The 12,160-nt window shown below is 60.5% G+C and overlaps 1 protein-coding gene across 1 annotated transcript; it reads left to right on the top strand.

The window, feature by feature from the left end:
* Nucleotides 1-6,074: 6,074 nt before the first annotated feature.
* LOC144731318 (RING finger protein 11-like) lies at nt 6,075-11,240 on the top strand. Its single transcript, XM_078612376.1, has 3 exons — nt 6,075-6,211; nt 7,488-7,651; nt 8,358-11,240. Exons 1-3 carry the CDS (start codon nt 6,113-6,115, stop codon nt 8,527-8,529), a joined length of 435 nt encoding a protein of 144 aa, XP_078468502.1. The 5' UTR covers nt 6,075-6,112; the 3' UTR covers nt 8,530-11,240.
* The last annotated feature ends 920 nt before the right edge of the window (nt 11,241-12,160 follow it).

Below are 12,160 nucleotides of genomic sequence, written 5' to 3'. Positions count from 1 at the left end.
CTCGTCCTACTTGCTCCACCCCCTACTCATCCTACTTGCTCCACCCCCTACTCGTCCTCATTGCTCCACCCCCTACTCATCCTACTTGCTCCACCCCCTACTCATCCTACTTGCTCCACCCCCTCCCCATCCTACTTGCTCCACCCCCTACTCGTCCTACTTGCTCCACCCCCTACTCGTCCTACTTGCTCCACCCCCTACTCATCCTACTTGCTCCACCCCCTACTCATCCTACTTGCTCCACCCCCTACTCATCCTACTTGCTCCACCCCCTACTCGTCCTACTTGCTCCACCCCCTACTCGTCCTACTTGCTCCACCCCCTACTCATCCTACTTGCTCCACCCCCTACTCATCCTACTTGCTCCACCCCCTACTCGTCCTACTTGCTCCACCCCCTACTCGTCCTACTTGCTCCACCCCCTACTCATCCTACTTGCTCCACCCCCTACTCATCCTACTTGCTCCACCCCCTACTCGTCCTACTTGCTCCACCCCCTACTCATCCTACTTGCTCCACCCCCTCCCCATCCTACTTGCTCCACCCCCTACTCGTCCTACTTGCTCCACCCCCTACTCGTCCTACTTGCTCCACCCCCTACTCATCCTACTTGCTCCACCCCCTACTCATCCTACTTGCTCCACCCCCTACTCATCCTACTTGCTCCACCCCCTACTCATCCCACTTGCTCCACCCCCTACTCATCCTACTTGCTCCACCCCCTACTCGTCCTACTTGCTCCACCCCCTACTCGTCCTACTTGCTCCACCCCCTACTCGTCCTACTTGCTCCACCCCCTCCCCATCCTACTTGCTCCACCCCCTACTCGTCCTACTTGCTCCACCCCCTCCCCATCCTACTTGCTCCACCCCCTACTCGTCCTACTTGCTCCACCCCCTACTCATCCTACTTGCTCCACCCCCTACTCGTCCTACTTGCTCCACCCCCTCCCCATCCTACTTGCTCCACCCCCTACTCGTCCTACTTGCTCCACCCCCTACTCGTCCTACTTGCTCCACCCCCTACTCATCCCACTTGCTCCACCCCCTACTCGTCCTACTTGCTCCACCCCCTACTCATCCTACTTGCTCCACCCCCTACTCGTCCTCATTGCTCCACCCCCTACTCATCCTACTTGCTCCACCCCCTACTCGTCCTACTTGCTCCACCCCCTACTCGTCCTACTTGCTCCACCCCCTACTCGTCCTACTTGCTCCACCCCCTACTCGTCCTACTTGCTCCACCCCCTCCCCATCCCACTTGCTCCACCCCCTACTCGTCCTACTTGCTCCACCCCCTACTCATCCTACTTGCTCCACCCCCTACTCATCCTACTTGCTCCACCCCCTACTCATCCTACTTGCTCCACCCCCTACTCATCCTACTTGCTCCACCCCCTACTCGTCCTACTTGCTCCACCCCCTCCCCATCCTACTTGCTCCACCCCCTACTCATCCTACTTGCTCCACCCCCTACTCGTCCCACTTGCTCCACCCCCTACTCATCCTACTTGCTCCACCCCCTACTCATCCTACTTGCTCCACCCCCTACTCGTCCTCATTGCTCCACCCCCTACTCATCCTACTTGCTCCACCCCCTACTCATCCTACTTGCTCCACCCCCTACTCGTCCTCATTGCTCCACCCCCTACTCATCCTACTTGCTCCACCCCCTACTCGTCCTACTTGCTCCACCCCCTACTCGTCCCACTTGCTCCACCCCCTACTCGTCCTCATTGCTCCACCCCCTACTCGTCCTACTTGCTCCACCCCCTACTCATCCTACTTGCTCCACCCCCTACTCGTCCTCATTGCTCCACCCCCTACTCATCCTACTTGCTCCACCCCCTACTCGTCCTACTTGCTCCACCCCCTACTCATCCTACTTGCTCCACCCCCTACTCATCCTACTTGCTCCACCCCCTACTCGTCCTACTTGCTCCACCCCCTACTCGTCCCACTTGCTCCACCCCCTACTCGTCCTACTTGCTCCACCCCCTACTCATCCTACTTGCTCCACCCCCTCCCCATCCTACTTGCTTCACCCCCTACTCGTCCTACTTGCTCCACCCCCTCCCCATCCTACTTGCTCCACCCCCTACTCATCCTACTTGCTCCACCCCCTACTCGTCCTCATTGCTCCACCCCCTACTCATCCTACTTGCTCCACCCCCTACTCGTCCTACTTGCTCCACCCCCTACTCATCCTACTTGCTCCACCCCCTACTCATCCTACTTGCTCCACCCCCTACTCGTCCTACTTGCTCCACCCCCTACTCGTCCTACTTGCTCCACCCCCTACTCGTCCTACTTGCTCCACCCCCTACTCGTCCTACTTGCTCCACCCCCTACTCGTCCTACTTGCTCCACCCCCTACTCGTCCTACTTGCTCCACCCCCTACTCGTCCTACTTGCTCCACCCCCTACTCGTCCTACTTGCTCCACCCCCTACTCATCCTACTTGCTCCACCCCCTACTCATCCTACTTGCTCCACCCCCTACTCGTCCTACTTGCTCCACCCCCTACTCGTCCTACTTGCTCCACCCCCTACTCATCCTACTTGCTCCACCCCCTACTCGTCCTACTTGCTCCACCCCCTACTCGTCCTACTTGCTCCACCCCCTACTCGTCCTACTTGCTCCACCCCCTACTCGTCCTACTTGCTCCACCCCCTACTCGTCCTACTTGCTCCACCCCCTACTCGTCCTACTTGCTCCACCCCCTACTCGTCCCACTTGCTCCACCCCCTACTCGTCCTACTTGCTCCACCCCCTACTCGTCCTACTTGCTCCACCCCCTACTCGTCCTACTTGCTCCACCCCCTACTCGTCCTACTTGCTCCACCCCCTACTCGTCCTACTTGCTCCACCCCCTACTCGTCCCACTTGCTCCACCCCCTACTCGTCCTACTTGCTCCACCCCCTACTCGTCCTACTTGCTCCACCCCCTACTCGTCCTACTTGCTCCACCCCCTACTCGTCCTACTTGCTCCACCCCCTACTCGTCCTACTTGCTCCACCCCCTCCCCGTCCCACTTGCTCCACCCCCTACTCGTCCTACTTGCTCCACCCCCTACTCGTCCCACTTGCTCCACCCCCTACTCGTCCTACTTGCTCCACCCCCTACTCGTCCTACTTGCTCCACCCCCTACTCGTCCTACTTGCTCCACCCCCTACTCGTCCTACTTGCTCCACCCCCTACTCGTCCTACTTGCTCCACCCCCTCCCCGTCCCACTTGCTCCACCCCCTACTCGTCCTACTTGCTCCACCCCCTACTCGTCCTACTTGCTCCACCCCCTACTCGTCCCACTTGCTCCACCCCCTACTCGTCCTACTTGCTCCACCCCCTACTCGTCCTACTTGCTCCACCCCCTACTCGTCCTACTTGCTCCACCCCCTACTCGTCCTACTTGCTCCACCCCCTACTCGTCCTACTTGCTCCACCCCCTGCTCATCCTACTTGCTCCACCCCCTACTCGTCCTACTTGCTCCACCCCCTACTCGTCCTACTTGCTCCACCCCCTACTCGTCCTACTTGCTCCACCCCCTCCCCGTCCCACTTGCTCCACCCCCTACTCGTCCTACTTGCTCCACCCCCTACTCGTCCTACTTGCTCCACCCCCTACTCGTCCCACTTGCTCCACCCCCTACTCGTCCTACTTGCTCCACCCCCTACTCGTCCTACTTGCTCCACCCCCTACTCGTCCTACTTGCTCCACCCCCTCCCCGTCCCACTTGCTCCACCCCCTACTCGTCCTACTTGCTCCACCCCCTACTCGTCCTACTTGCTCCACCCCCTACTCGTCCTACTTGCTCCACCCCCTCCCCGTCCCACTTGCTCCACCCCCTACTCGTCCTACTTGCTCCACCCCCTACTCGTCCTACTTGCTCCACCCCCTCCCCGTCCCACTTGCTCCACCCCCTACTCGTCCTACTTGCTCCACCCCCTACTCGTCCTACTTGCTCCACCCCCTACTCGTCCTACTTGCTCCACCCCCTCCCCGTCCCACTTGCTCCACCCCCTACTCGTCCTACTTGCTCCACCCCCTACTCGTCCTACTTGCTCCACCCCCTACTCGTCCCACTTGCTCCACCCCCTACTCGTCCTACTTGCTCCACCCCCTACTCGTCCTACTTGCTCCACCCCCTACTCGTCCTACTTGCTCCACCCCCTACTCGTCCCACTTGCTCCACCCCCTACTCGTCCTACTTGCTCCACCCCCTACTCGTCCCACTTGCTCCACCCCCTACTCGTCCTACTTGCTCCACCCCCTACTCGTCCTACTTGCTCCACCCCCTACTCGTCCCACTTGCTCCACCCCCTACTCGTCCTACTTGCTTCACCCCCTACTCGTCCCACTTGCTCCACCCCCTACTCGTCCTACTTGCTCCACCCCCTACTCGTCCCACTTGCTCCACCCCCTACTCGTCCTACTTGCTCCACCCCCTACTCGTCCCACTTGCTCCACCCCCTACTCGTCCTACTTGCTCCACCCCCTACTCGTCCTACTTGCTCCACCCCCTACTCGTCCTACTTGCTCCACCCCCTACTCGTCCCACTTGCTCCACCCCCTACTCGTCCTACTTGCTCCACCCCCTACTCGTCCCACTTGCTCCACCCCCTACTCGTCCCACTTGCTCCACCCCCTACTCATCCCACTTGCTCCACCCCCTACTCGTCCTACTTGCTCCACCCCCTACTCGTCCTACTTGCTCCACCCCCTACTCGTCCCACTTGCTCCACCCCCTACTCGTCCTACTTGCTCCACCCCCTACTCGTCCCACTTGCTCCACCCCCTACTCGTCCTACTTGCTCCACCCCCTACTCGTCCCACTTGCTCCACCCCCTACTCGTCCTACTTGCTCCACCCCCTACTCGTCCCACTTGCTCCACCCCCTACTCGTCCTACTTGCTCCACCCCCTACTCGTCCCACTTGCTCCACCCCCTACTCGTCCCACTTGCTCCACCCCCTACTCATCCCACTTGCTCCACCCCCTACTCGTCCTACTTGCTCCACCCCCTACTCGTCCTACTTGCTGCTCTACCCGACAGCGTGGAGTCACGTGGTTCACGCAATGGGTTACTGGGGGAGCGTTTTGGTGAATCGCGATTATTTCAATTTGGGGACTTGTTGATATAGTTGGAATCGATTCTACGCTATCGATCCGCTCCGGCTTCGTCTGAGCGCCTATGGGAATCTCTTCGGGGTACTCCGCATGGTTAGATTTGTTGCAACCGATTCGCAACGTTCGATCCAGCACGGGACGATTCCCTCGCCCGTGATTAGGAATCGCCAGGCCCAGCTGTTGTTGTCGGATTCCTCGCCCCGACGCGTCGGTGTCTCTCTGTCTGAGATCACGGCCGTGTTTGTCTCTCTGTGTCACGGCCGTGTTTGTCTCTCTGTGTCTCTCTGTGTGTCTCAGATCACGGCCGTGTTTAACTCTCTCTGTGTCGCTCTGTGTCACGGCCGTGTTTGTCTCTCTGTGTCTCTCTGTGTCTCTGTGTGTCTCTGAGGTCACGGCCGTGTTTGTCTCTCTCCCCGTGTAATCCTGTGTTTCCATCTCCGTGCGTGTGTCCGAGTCGCCACCACCTCCACCACCTCCACCTCCACCTCCACCACCACCTCCACCACCACCTCCACCCTCTGTGCTCAACTCTCCCGAGTCCCATTCCACGAGGAGCCCCCCAACCCCTCCCCTCCACCCCCCAACCCCTCCCCTCCACCCCCCAACCCCTCCCCTCCACCCCCCAACCCCTCCCCTCCACCCCCCAACCCCTCCCCTCCACCCCCCAACCCCTCCCCTCCACCCCCCAACCCCTCCCCTCCACCCCCCAACCCCTCCCCTCCACCCCCCAACCCCTCCCCTCCACCCCCCAACCCCTCCCCTCCACCCCCCAACCCCTCCCCTCCACCCCCCAACCCCTCCCCTCCACCCCCCAACCCCTCCCCTCCACCCCCCAACCCCTCCCCTCCACCCCCCAACCCCTCCCCTCCACCCCCCAACCCCTCCCCTCCACCCCCCAACCCCTCCCCTCCACCCCCCAACCCCTCCCCTCCACCCCCCAACCCCTCCCCTCCACCCCGACGCTCTGAGTCGCCCCCCCCCGCGATGGGGAACTGCCTCAAGGCGGCGTCGCTGGACGACCTCTCGCTGCTGCGCGACTCGGAGCCCGGGGACGCGGAGGCGGGGCCACCCCCCCCCTACCAGGCAAGCCGCGGGGGGGGGGGGGCACCTGGGGGGCTGACGGGGCAGTGCGACGCAGGGCGAGCGACTGTGACCCCCCCCCCACACAACCCCCCCCCTCGACACAACCCCCCCCTACCCCCCCCACACACCCCCCCCCCACACACACCCCCCCTACCCCACACAACCCCCCCCACACACCCCCCCACACACCCCCCCCCACACACCCCCACGCACCCCCCACACACCCCCCACGCACACCCCCCACGCACCCCCCCCACAAACCCCCCCCACACACCCCCCCCACACACCCCCCACGCACACCCCCCACACACACTCACCACACACACTCACCACACACACACTCCCCACACCCCCCCCCACACACCCCCCACACAACTCCCCCACACCACAGGGTTCACCACAGAGAGGGTTCACCACAGAGATGAACCCTCTCTGTGAGTGTGTGTGTGGTGAGTGTGTGTGTGGTGTGTGTGTGTGTGGTGAGAGTGTGTGTGGTGTGTGTGTGGTGAGTGTGTGTGTGGTGAGTGTGTGTGTGGTGTGTGTGTGGTGAGTGTGTGTGTGTGTGGTGAGTGTGTGTGTGGTGAGTGTGTGTGTGGTGAGTGTGTGGTGAGTGTGTGGTGAGTGTGTGGTGAGTGTGTGTGTGGTGAGTGTGTGTGTGGTGTGTGTGTGTGTGGTGAGTGTGTGGTGAGTGTGTGGTGAGTGTGAGTGTGGTGAGTGTGTGTGTGGTTAGTGTGTGTGTGGTGACTGTGTGGTTAGTGTGTGTGTGTGGTGACTGTGTGTGGTGAGTGTGTGTGTGGTGAGTATGTGTGTGTGTGTGGTGAGTGTGTGTGGTGAGTGTGTGTGGTGAGTGTGTGTGGTGAGTGTGTGTGGTGAGTGTGTGTGGTGACTGTGTGTGGTGACTGTGTGTGGTGAGTGTGTGTGTGGTGAGTATGTGTGTGTGTGTGGTGAGTGTGTGTGGTGAGTGTGTGTGGTGAGTGTGTGTGGTGAGTGTGTGTGGTGAGTGTGTGTGGTGAGTGTGTGTGGTGAGTGTGTGTGGTGAGTGTGTGTGGTGAGTGTGTGTGGTGAGTGTGTGTGGTGAGTTCGATTCCCGCTCACAGCCAACACCGAGTGACGATTATCTGAGCCGGTCCTGGCCCTCCCCTAGGGGGAGGGCCAGGGGGGAGACAAGGCGGCCTGGCGTGGTGCTGGCCACCCGCCCCCTCGTGAGCCCCAGCAGTCTGTCACAGGCTACGTGGGGGGGTGGGGGGGTCGTTGTGTTGTGGTTGTGCAGGAGCAGCAGGAGGAGGAGGAGGTGGTGGTGGTGGGTGAGGCTGTGCCCCACCACTCGCTGGGCAGGGGCCCTGAGGAGCAGCTCCGCGTGGCCCAGCGCCTGGGCCTCATCCAGCACCTGCCGCACGGCCTCTACGACGACGCGGGGCCCAGCGAGAAGACGGGCCGCGAGTGAGACCACGCCGCTCACCACGCCGCTCACCACCCCGCTCACCACGCCACTCACCACGCTACTCACCACGCCACTCACCACGTCACTCACCACCCATCCCCTCGTGTGCTGTGCCGGCCTTCATAGGTGCTGCTCGCTAACACCACTTGCCCCTACAGTCTGTTAAGGCTATGAGGGGGATCTTTGTCTTTGTTATCATCATGATTTCACTTGTTTACACATGAAAGCCTCCCTGAGTGTCAAGATCTCTTTCGGGAGTGTCCTCCAACACGATCCCAGTTGGGGACACACATTCCGCTGGCTCCCAATTTAGTCGATTGTTAAAAGTAGAAGAAGCAAACTGATATCCTGAAAATTTTTTTTAATTTGACAATTTTGAGCGCATGGCGCTATCAGCACAAACGGGCGGCTCTGTGCGAGTGACGCCGCGGCATCTTTAATGCGTGCCGCGATTTGTCCGGCGCGTTAATCGTGAATATCGTCACAGCTGATGACACCCGCAGGTGTTGACCGGGGGGGGGGGGGGGGCGGTCGGATAACCTCTGCAGCAGGTGACGAATGTTCTGCCGCCGCCCCGCGTCACCCCGCGTCGTTGTTGTCGTTGCGACGTGCGTGTGTGTGCGCGTGTGTGTGTGTGTGCGTGCGTGTATGCATGCGTGCGTGCGTGTGTGCGTGCGTGTGTGTGCGTGTGTGCGTGGGTGGCAGGTGCGTCATCTGCATGCTGGAGTTTGTGAGCGGCGACGCGGTGCGGTACCTGCCCTGCCTGCACACCTACCACGTGGAGTGCATCGACGACTGGCTCGTGCGCTCCTTCACCTGCCCCTCGTGCATGGAGCCGGTGGACGCCGCGCTGCTCTCCTCCTACGGCACCGGCTGAGCGCCACGGAGGCCGCCGCCCTGCCCCGCCCTGCCCCGCCCCGCCCCGCCCTGCCCCGCTTCACGCCGCCGCCGCTCCTCCTCCTGCTCCTCCGCCGGTTTCCTCGCCGTCCCGGCCGAACGTGTTGGCGGCGTCTTGGCGGCCGTGCGCCGTGCCGCCCCTCGGGGGAGCCGCCGCGGCTCGTCGCGCGCCGCTCTCTGGCGCGACGAGGCGGCCACTCCCGAGGCGAGGCCGCTGGGGGGGGCCGCTGGGGGGGCCGCTGGGGGGCCGCGTGAGACCAGGACGCTCGCTGGGACCGCGTGAGCCGGAGACGCGCGCCGACCGCGGCACGCGGCCCGGTGGAGCCGGTGGAGCCACACGCGAGCGGCAGGGCCAGTCCTGGACGTGGATGGGCGGTGCAGCGCCGCAGCATCGCCCTGCGGGTGGCCACCTGTCTGGGTTTGACCCACGACAGACATTGCTCCCGAGATCTGGCACCGGTGTCGCGATGGAATTCATTGCGGTGCGCTGCACACTTCTGATAGACCTCGGCCGCCTAAGAAACACGGCCGGGTTTGGTCCACAGGGGAAAGGGGTGGCCACCCTCCGTACGCGACGACGGCCTTTCAGCGCTGACATGTGGGACGAGTGGGAATCTGCAACGCCTGGCGAGCGGAGGCACTTGCTCCTAGCGGCTCTGGTGTAATAAACCTCCGCGTGCGGATGGCCCGTGGCCACCACGAGGAGGTTCGTGCTGCTCCCTGCGTGCGCCCGCGGCTGGGCCGCAGGAAGCGCCCGGTGGGGGGCCCCTACGCGGCCCGAACTCGTGGTCGCTGGGCCCGGGAGCGGCCGCAGACTTTCCCCGGCGTACGCATTCACGTGCGCACTTTCATTCGCGGCGGCTGCGAGAGGCACTCGCCCGCGCCTCCTGCCTGCTCTGTGCGCTGTGCCCCGTGCATCGACGCGAAGCACGAGGACAGACGCGGAGAAGAGAAGAGGACAGACGCGGAGAAGAGAAGAGAAGCGAGGACTCGCTTCCGCTTCTCCTGGAAGCGAGTCGCGAACCGCCGCCGTGCACCGATGACGTCTTCAACCGTGAAGACGACTCGACATCATCGTGGCAGCAGCAGCAGCTTGAGCCACTTCGTGGGCTACTTCCCCGTGGTGGACCACCGGGTTGGGAAACCGCTGCCCTGCCTCGCTACGCCTCGCAGAAGTTCCGGGGGGGGGTGGGGCAGGGGGTTAAAGTCACATCGACTCCTGGCGCGCGAACCGAACGCCGCAAGCTCACTCGCCAATCCTTAACCACTGGGCCTGTACCCTGACCTCGTGTCCTATCTGTGGGATGTTGTGACCTCCGCGCGACCTCTCGCGCTGCCTGGCCGCGGGAGCCGTAGCAAATAGCGGCTGTTGCTTTGGGGGTGTGCCGTGCACGCCGGCGCGCTGCCCGTTGTGATTCTCTTTGCTTGTGAGGACACAAACTTCCCACCGCGAAAGACAAAACAAAAGCCGCACCAGCTTCGCACGTTCAGGCTGCTAGCCCGACTCGTCTTCTGCATGCCCCGCCGACTGTGTGTGTGCGTGCGAGTGAATTTGCAGACTCCGTGTGAAGCTTCGTGATGAAACGCTCGGATGTTTAGGCGCTCGAGCGATGAGCGGTGGGGGTGGTTATTGTAGATGCAGCAGCAGCAGCTCCTCTTGTGGATTTCACGGCTGTCTCGGTTGTTGACTAAAACTCCCGTGGGGCTCGAGTACAGCGCGACATGAGTCATCCTGTAAATGGTGGAAGTCTGCTTTGAGATGCATTTGTCATAACTGCTGGTCGATAAGTTTTCAGTTTGTTTCATTTATTTGGTATCACTCTGTGAGCCATTCGGCTCTTGAATCGGGTGCATCTTAAAGTGACAACGCGCAAACAGAAAAATCCAGGAAAAAGCAGCACAAAATCTTCCAGATTTGTTTAGCCCTTCCTGACCTGGTGCCGTGCTGAACCCAGTGCTGAACCTGGTGCTGAACCCAGTGCTGAACCCAGTGTTGAACCCGGTGTTGAACCCGGTGTTGAACCCAGTGTTGAACCCGGTGTTGAACCCAGTGTTGAACCCGGTGTTGACCCCGGTGTTGAACCCGGTGTTGACCCCGGTGTTGAACCCAATGCTGAACCCAGTGTTGAACCCGGTGTTGAACCCAGTGTTGAACCCAGTGCTGAACCCGGTGTTGAACCCGGTGTTGACCCCAGTGTTGAACCCAGTGCTGAACCAAGTGTTGAACTCGGTGTTGAACCCAGTGTTGAACCCAGTGCTGAACCCAGTGTTGAACCCGGTGTTGACCCCGGTGTTGAACCCAGTGCTGAACCCAGTGTTGAACCCGGTGTTGAACCCAGTGTTGAACCCAGTGCTGAACCCGGTGTTGAACCCAGTGTTGACCCCAGTGTTGAACCCAGTGTTGAACTCGGTGTTGAACCCAGTGTTGAACCCAGTGCTGAACCAAGTGTTGAACTCGGTGTTGAACCCAGTGTTGAACCCAGTGCTGAACCCAGTGTTGACCCCAGTGTTGAACCCGGTGGCATTGAGGTGCGCAGGGCTGCGGTGTGAACGCCGGCCGTGTTTCACGCGGGAGCAGTGGTGGCCAAATACGTGGATCGCAAAATTCGTCATTTGTGGATCTCTGAAATGCAAACAGACGACTCTACCGTTACGGCCGACGTGCCAATACAAATTCCCACCATACTAAAATAATAATTTATTGACTGAATTTTTTTCACCTGAAGACGATTGCTTTTGTTGCGACCGAAACGTCGTGATTTTTTATTTGTCTATCTACGTGACTTTACCGAAAGACCCAAAGAGTATAAAAAAATTCTAGCAATAGGTGGCGCTGTGTAGTTTGCACAGGGAATGCTCTACTTACGAACATTCGACTTATGCACTTTTATAGATACGAACAAACCTGTCCGTATGTCCAGTTGCCGCTGTGCTGACCAAGAATCGTAGGTTTAACCACCACACAATAGATGGTGGTGGTGGCATCTACAATTACAGAACATGAAGAACCAGTGGCATCTACATCTACAGACCATGAAGAACCAGTGGCATCTACATCTACAGACCATGAAGAACCAGTGGCATCTACATCTGCAGAACGTGAAGAACCAGTGGCATCTACAGGTGATTATACAACTTGTAAAGCCATTTCCCCGTGTCTAGTGGACACGCCGTACAACGAGTTTGGAATGGACAGGAGTAAAGTTGGTACTTGTGAACATATTGACTTACGAACAGTGCCTCTGGAACCTAACTCGTTCGTAAGTAGAGGAGTCCCTGTAACGTAGTGAATGTTACGGGGGTTATTCCGGGTTTATTGTCGGGTCAGATTTCTGGGTGGATCACGGGGGGGGGGGGGGGGCTTTGAGATCCACCAGCGTGGACACCCAGTGCTGGGTTGGCCACCGCTGCTGTGGAGCGGAGGTGGGCGTCAGCCGAGCGGTGCGCGACTCTGCTGGTTGGGGGGTCACGTGACTTGTGCAGTGGTGCAGAGAGGCAGTGGGCACCAGGCTCGATCCGATCAGTACCTCACCTAGCGTCATACCACTCACATCACACCACCAGCACCACACCACCATCACACCACCACCAGCGTCATACCACTAACTTCA

The sequence above is a fragment of the Lampetra planeri genome, chromosome 38 (assembly GCF_965212315.1).
Source record: "Lampetra planeri chromosome 38, kcLamPlan1.2.h2, whole genome shotgun sequence".
Taxonomy (NCBI): domain Eukaryota; kingdom Metazoa; phylum Chordata; class Hyperoartia; order Petromyzontiformes; family Petromyzontidae; genus Lampetra; species Lampetra planeri.
This window is presented reverse-complemented; position numbering and strand designations above follow the sequence as displayed.

Excerpts from the sequence above, each read along its gene's own strand:
- LOC144731318 (XM_078612376.1), top strand. The coding sequence starts at position 6,113 with ATGGGGAACTGCCTCAAGGCGGCGTCGCTGGACGACCTCTCGCTGCTG. Across the intron at positions 6,212-7,487 it reads GGCCACCCCCCCCCTACCAG|CAGGAGGAGGAGGAGGTGGT; the intron begins GCAAGCCGCGGG and ends GTGCAGGAGCAG. Across the intron at positions 7,652-8,357 it reads AGCGAGAAGACGGGCCGCGA|GTGCGTCATCTGCATGCTGG; the intron begins GTGAGACCACGC and ends CGTGGGTGGCAG.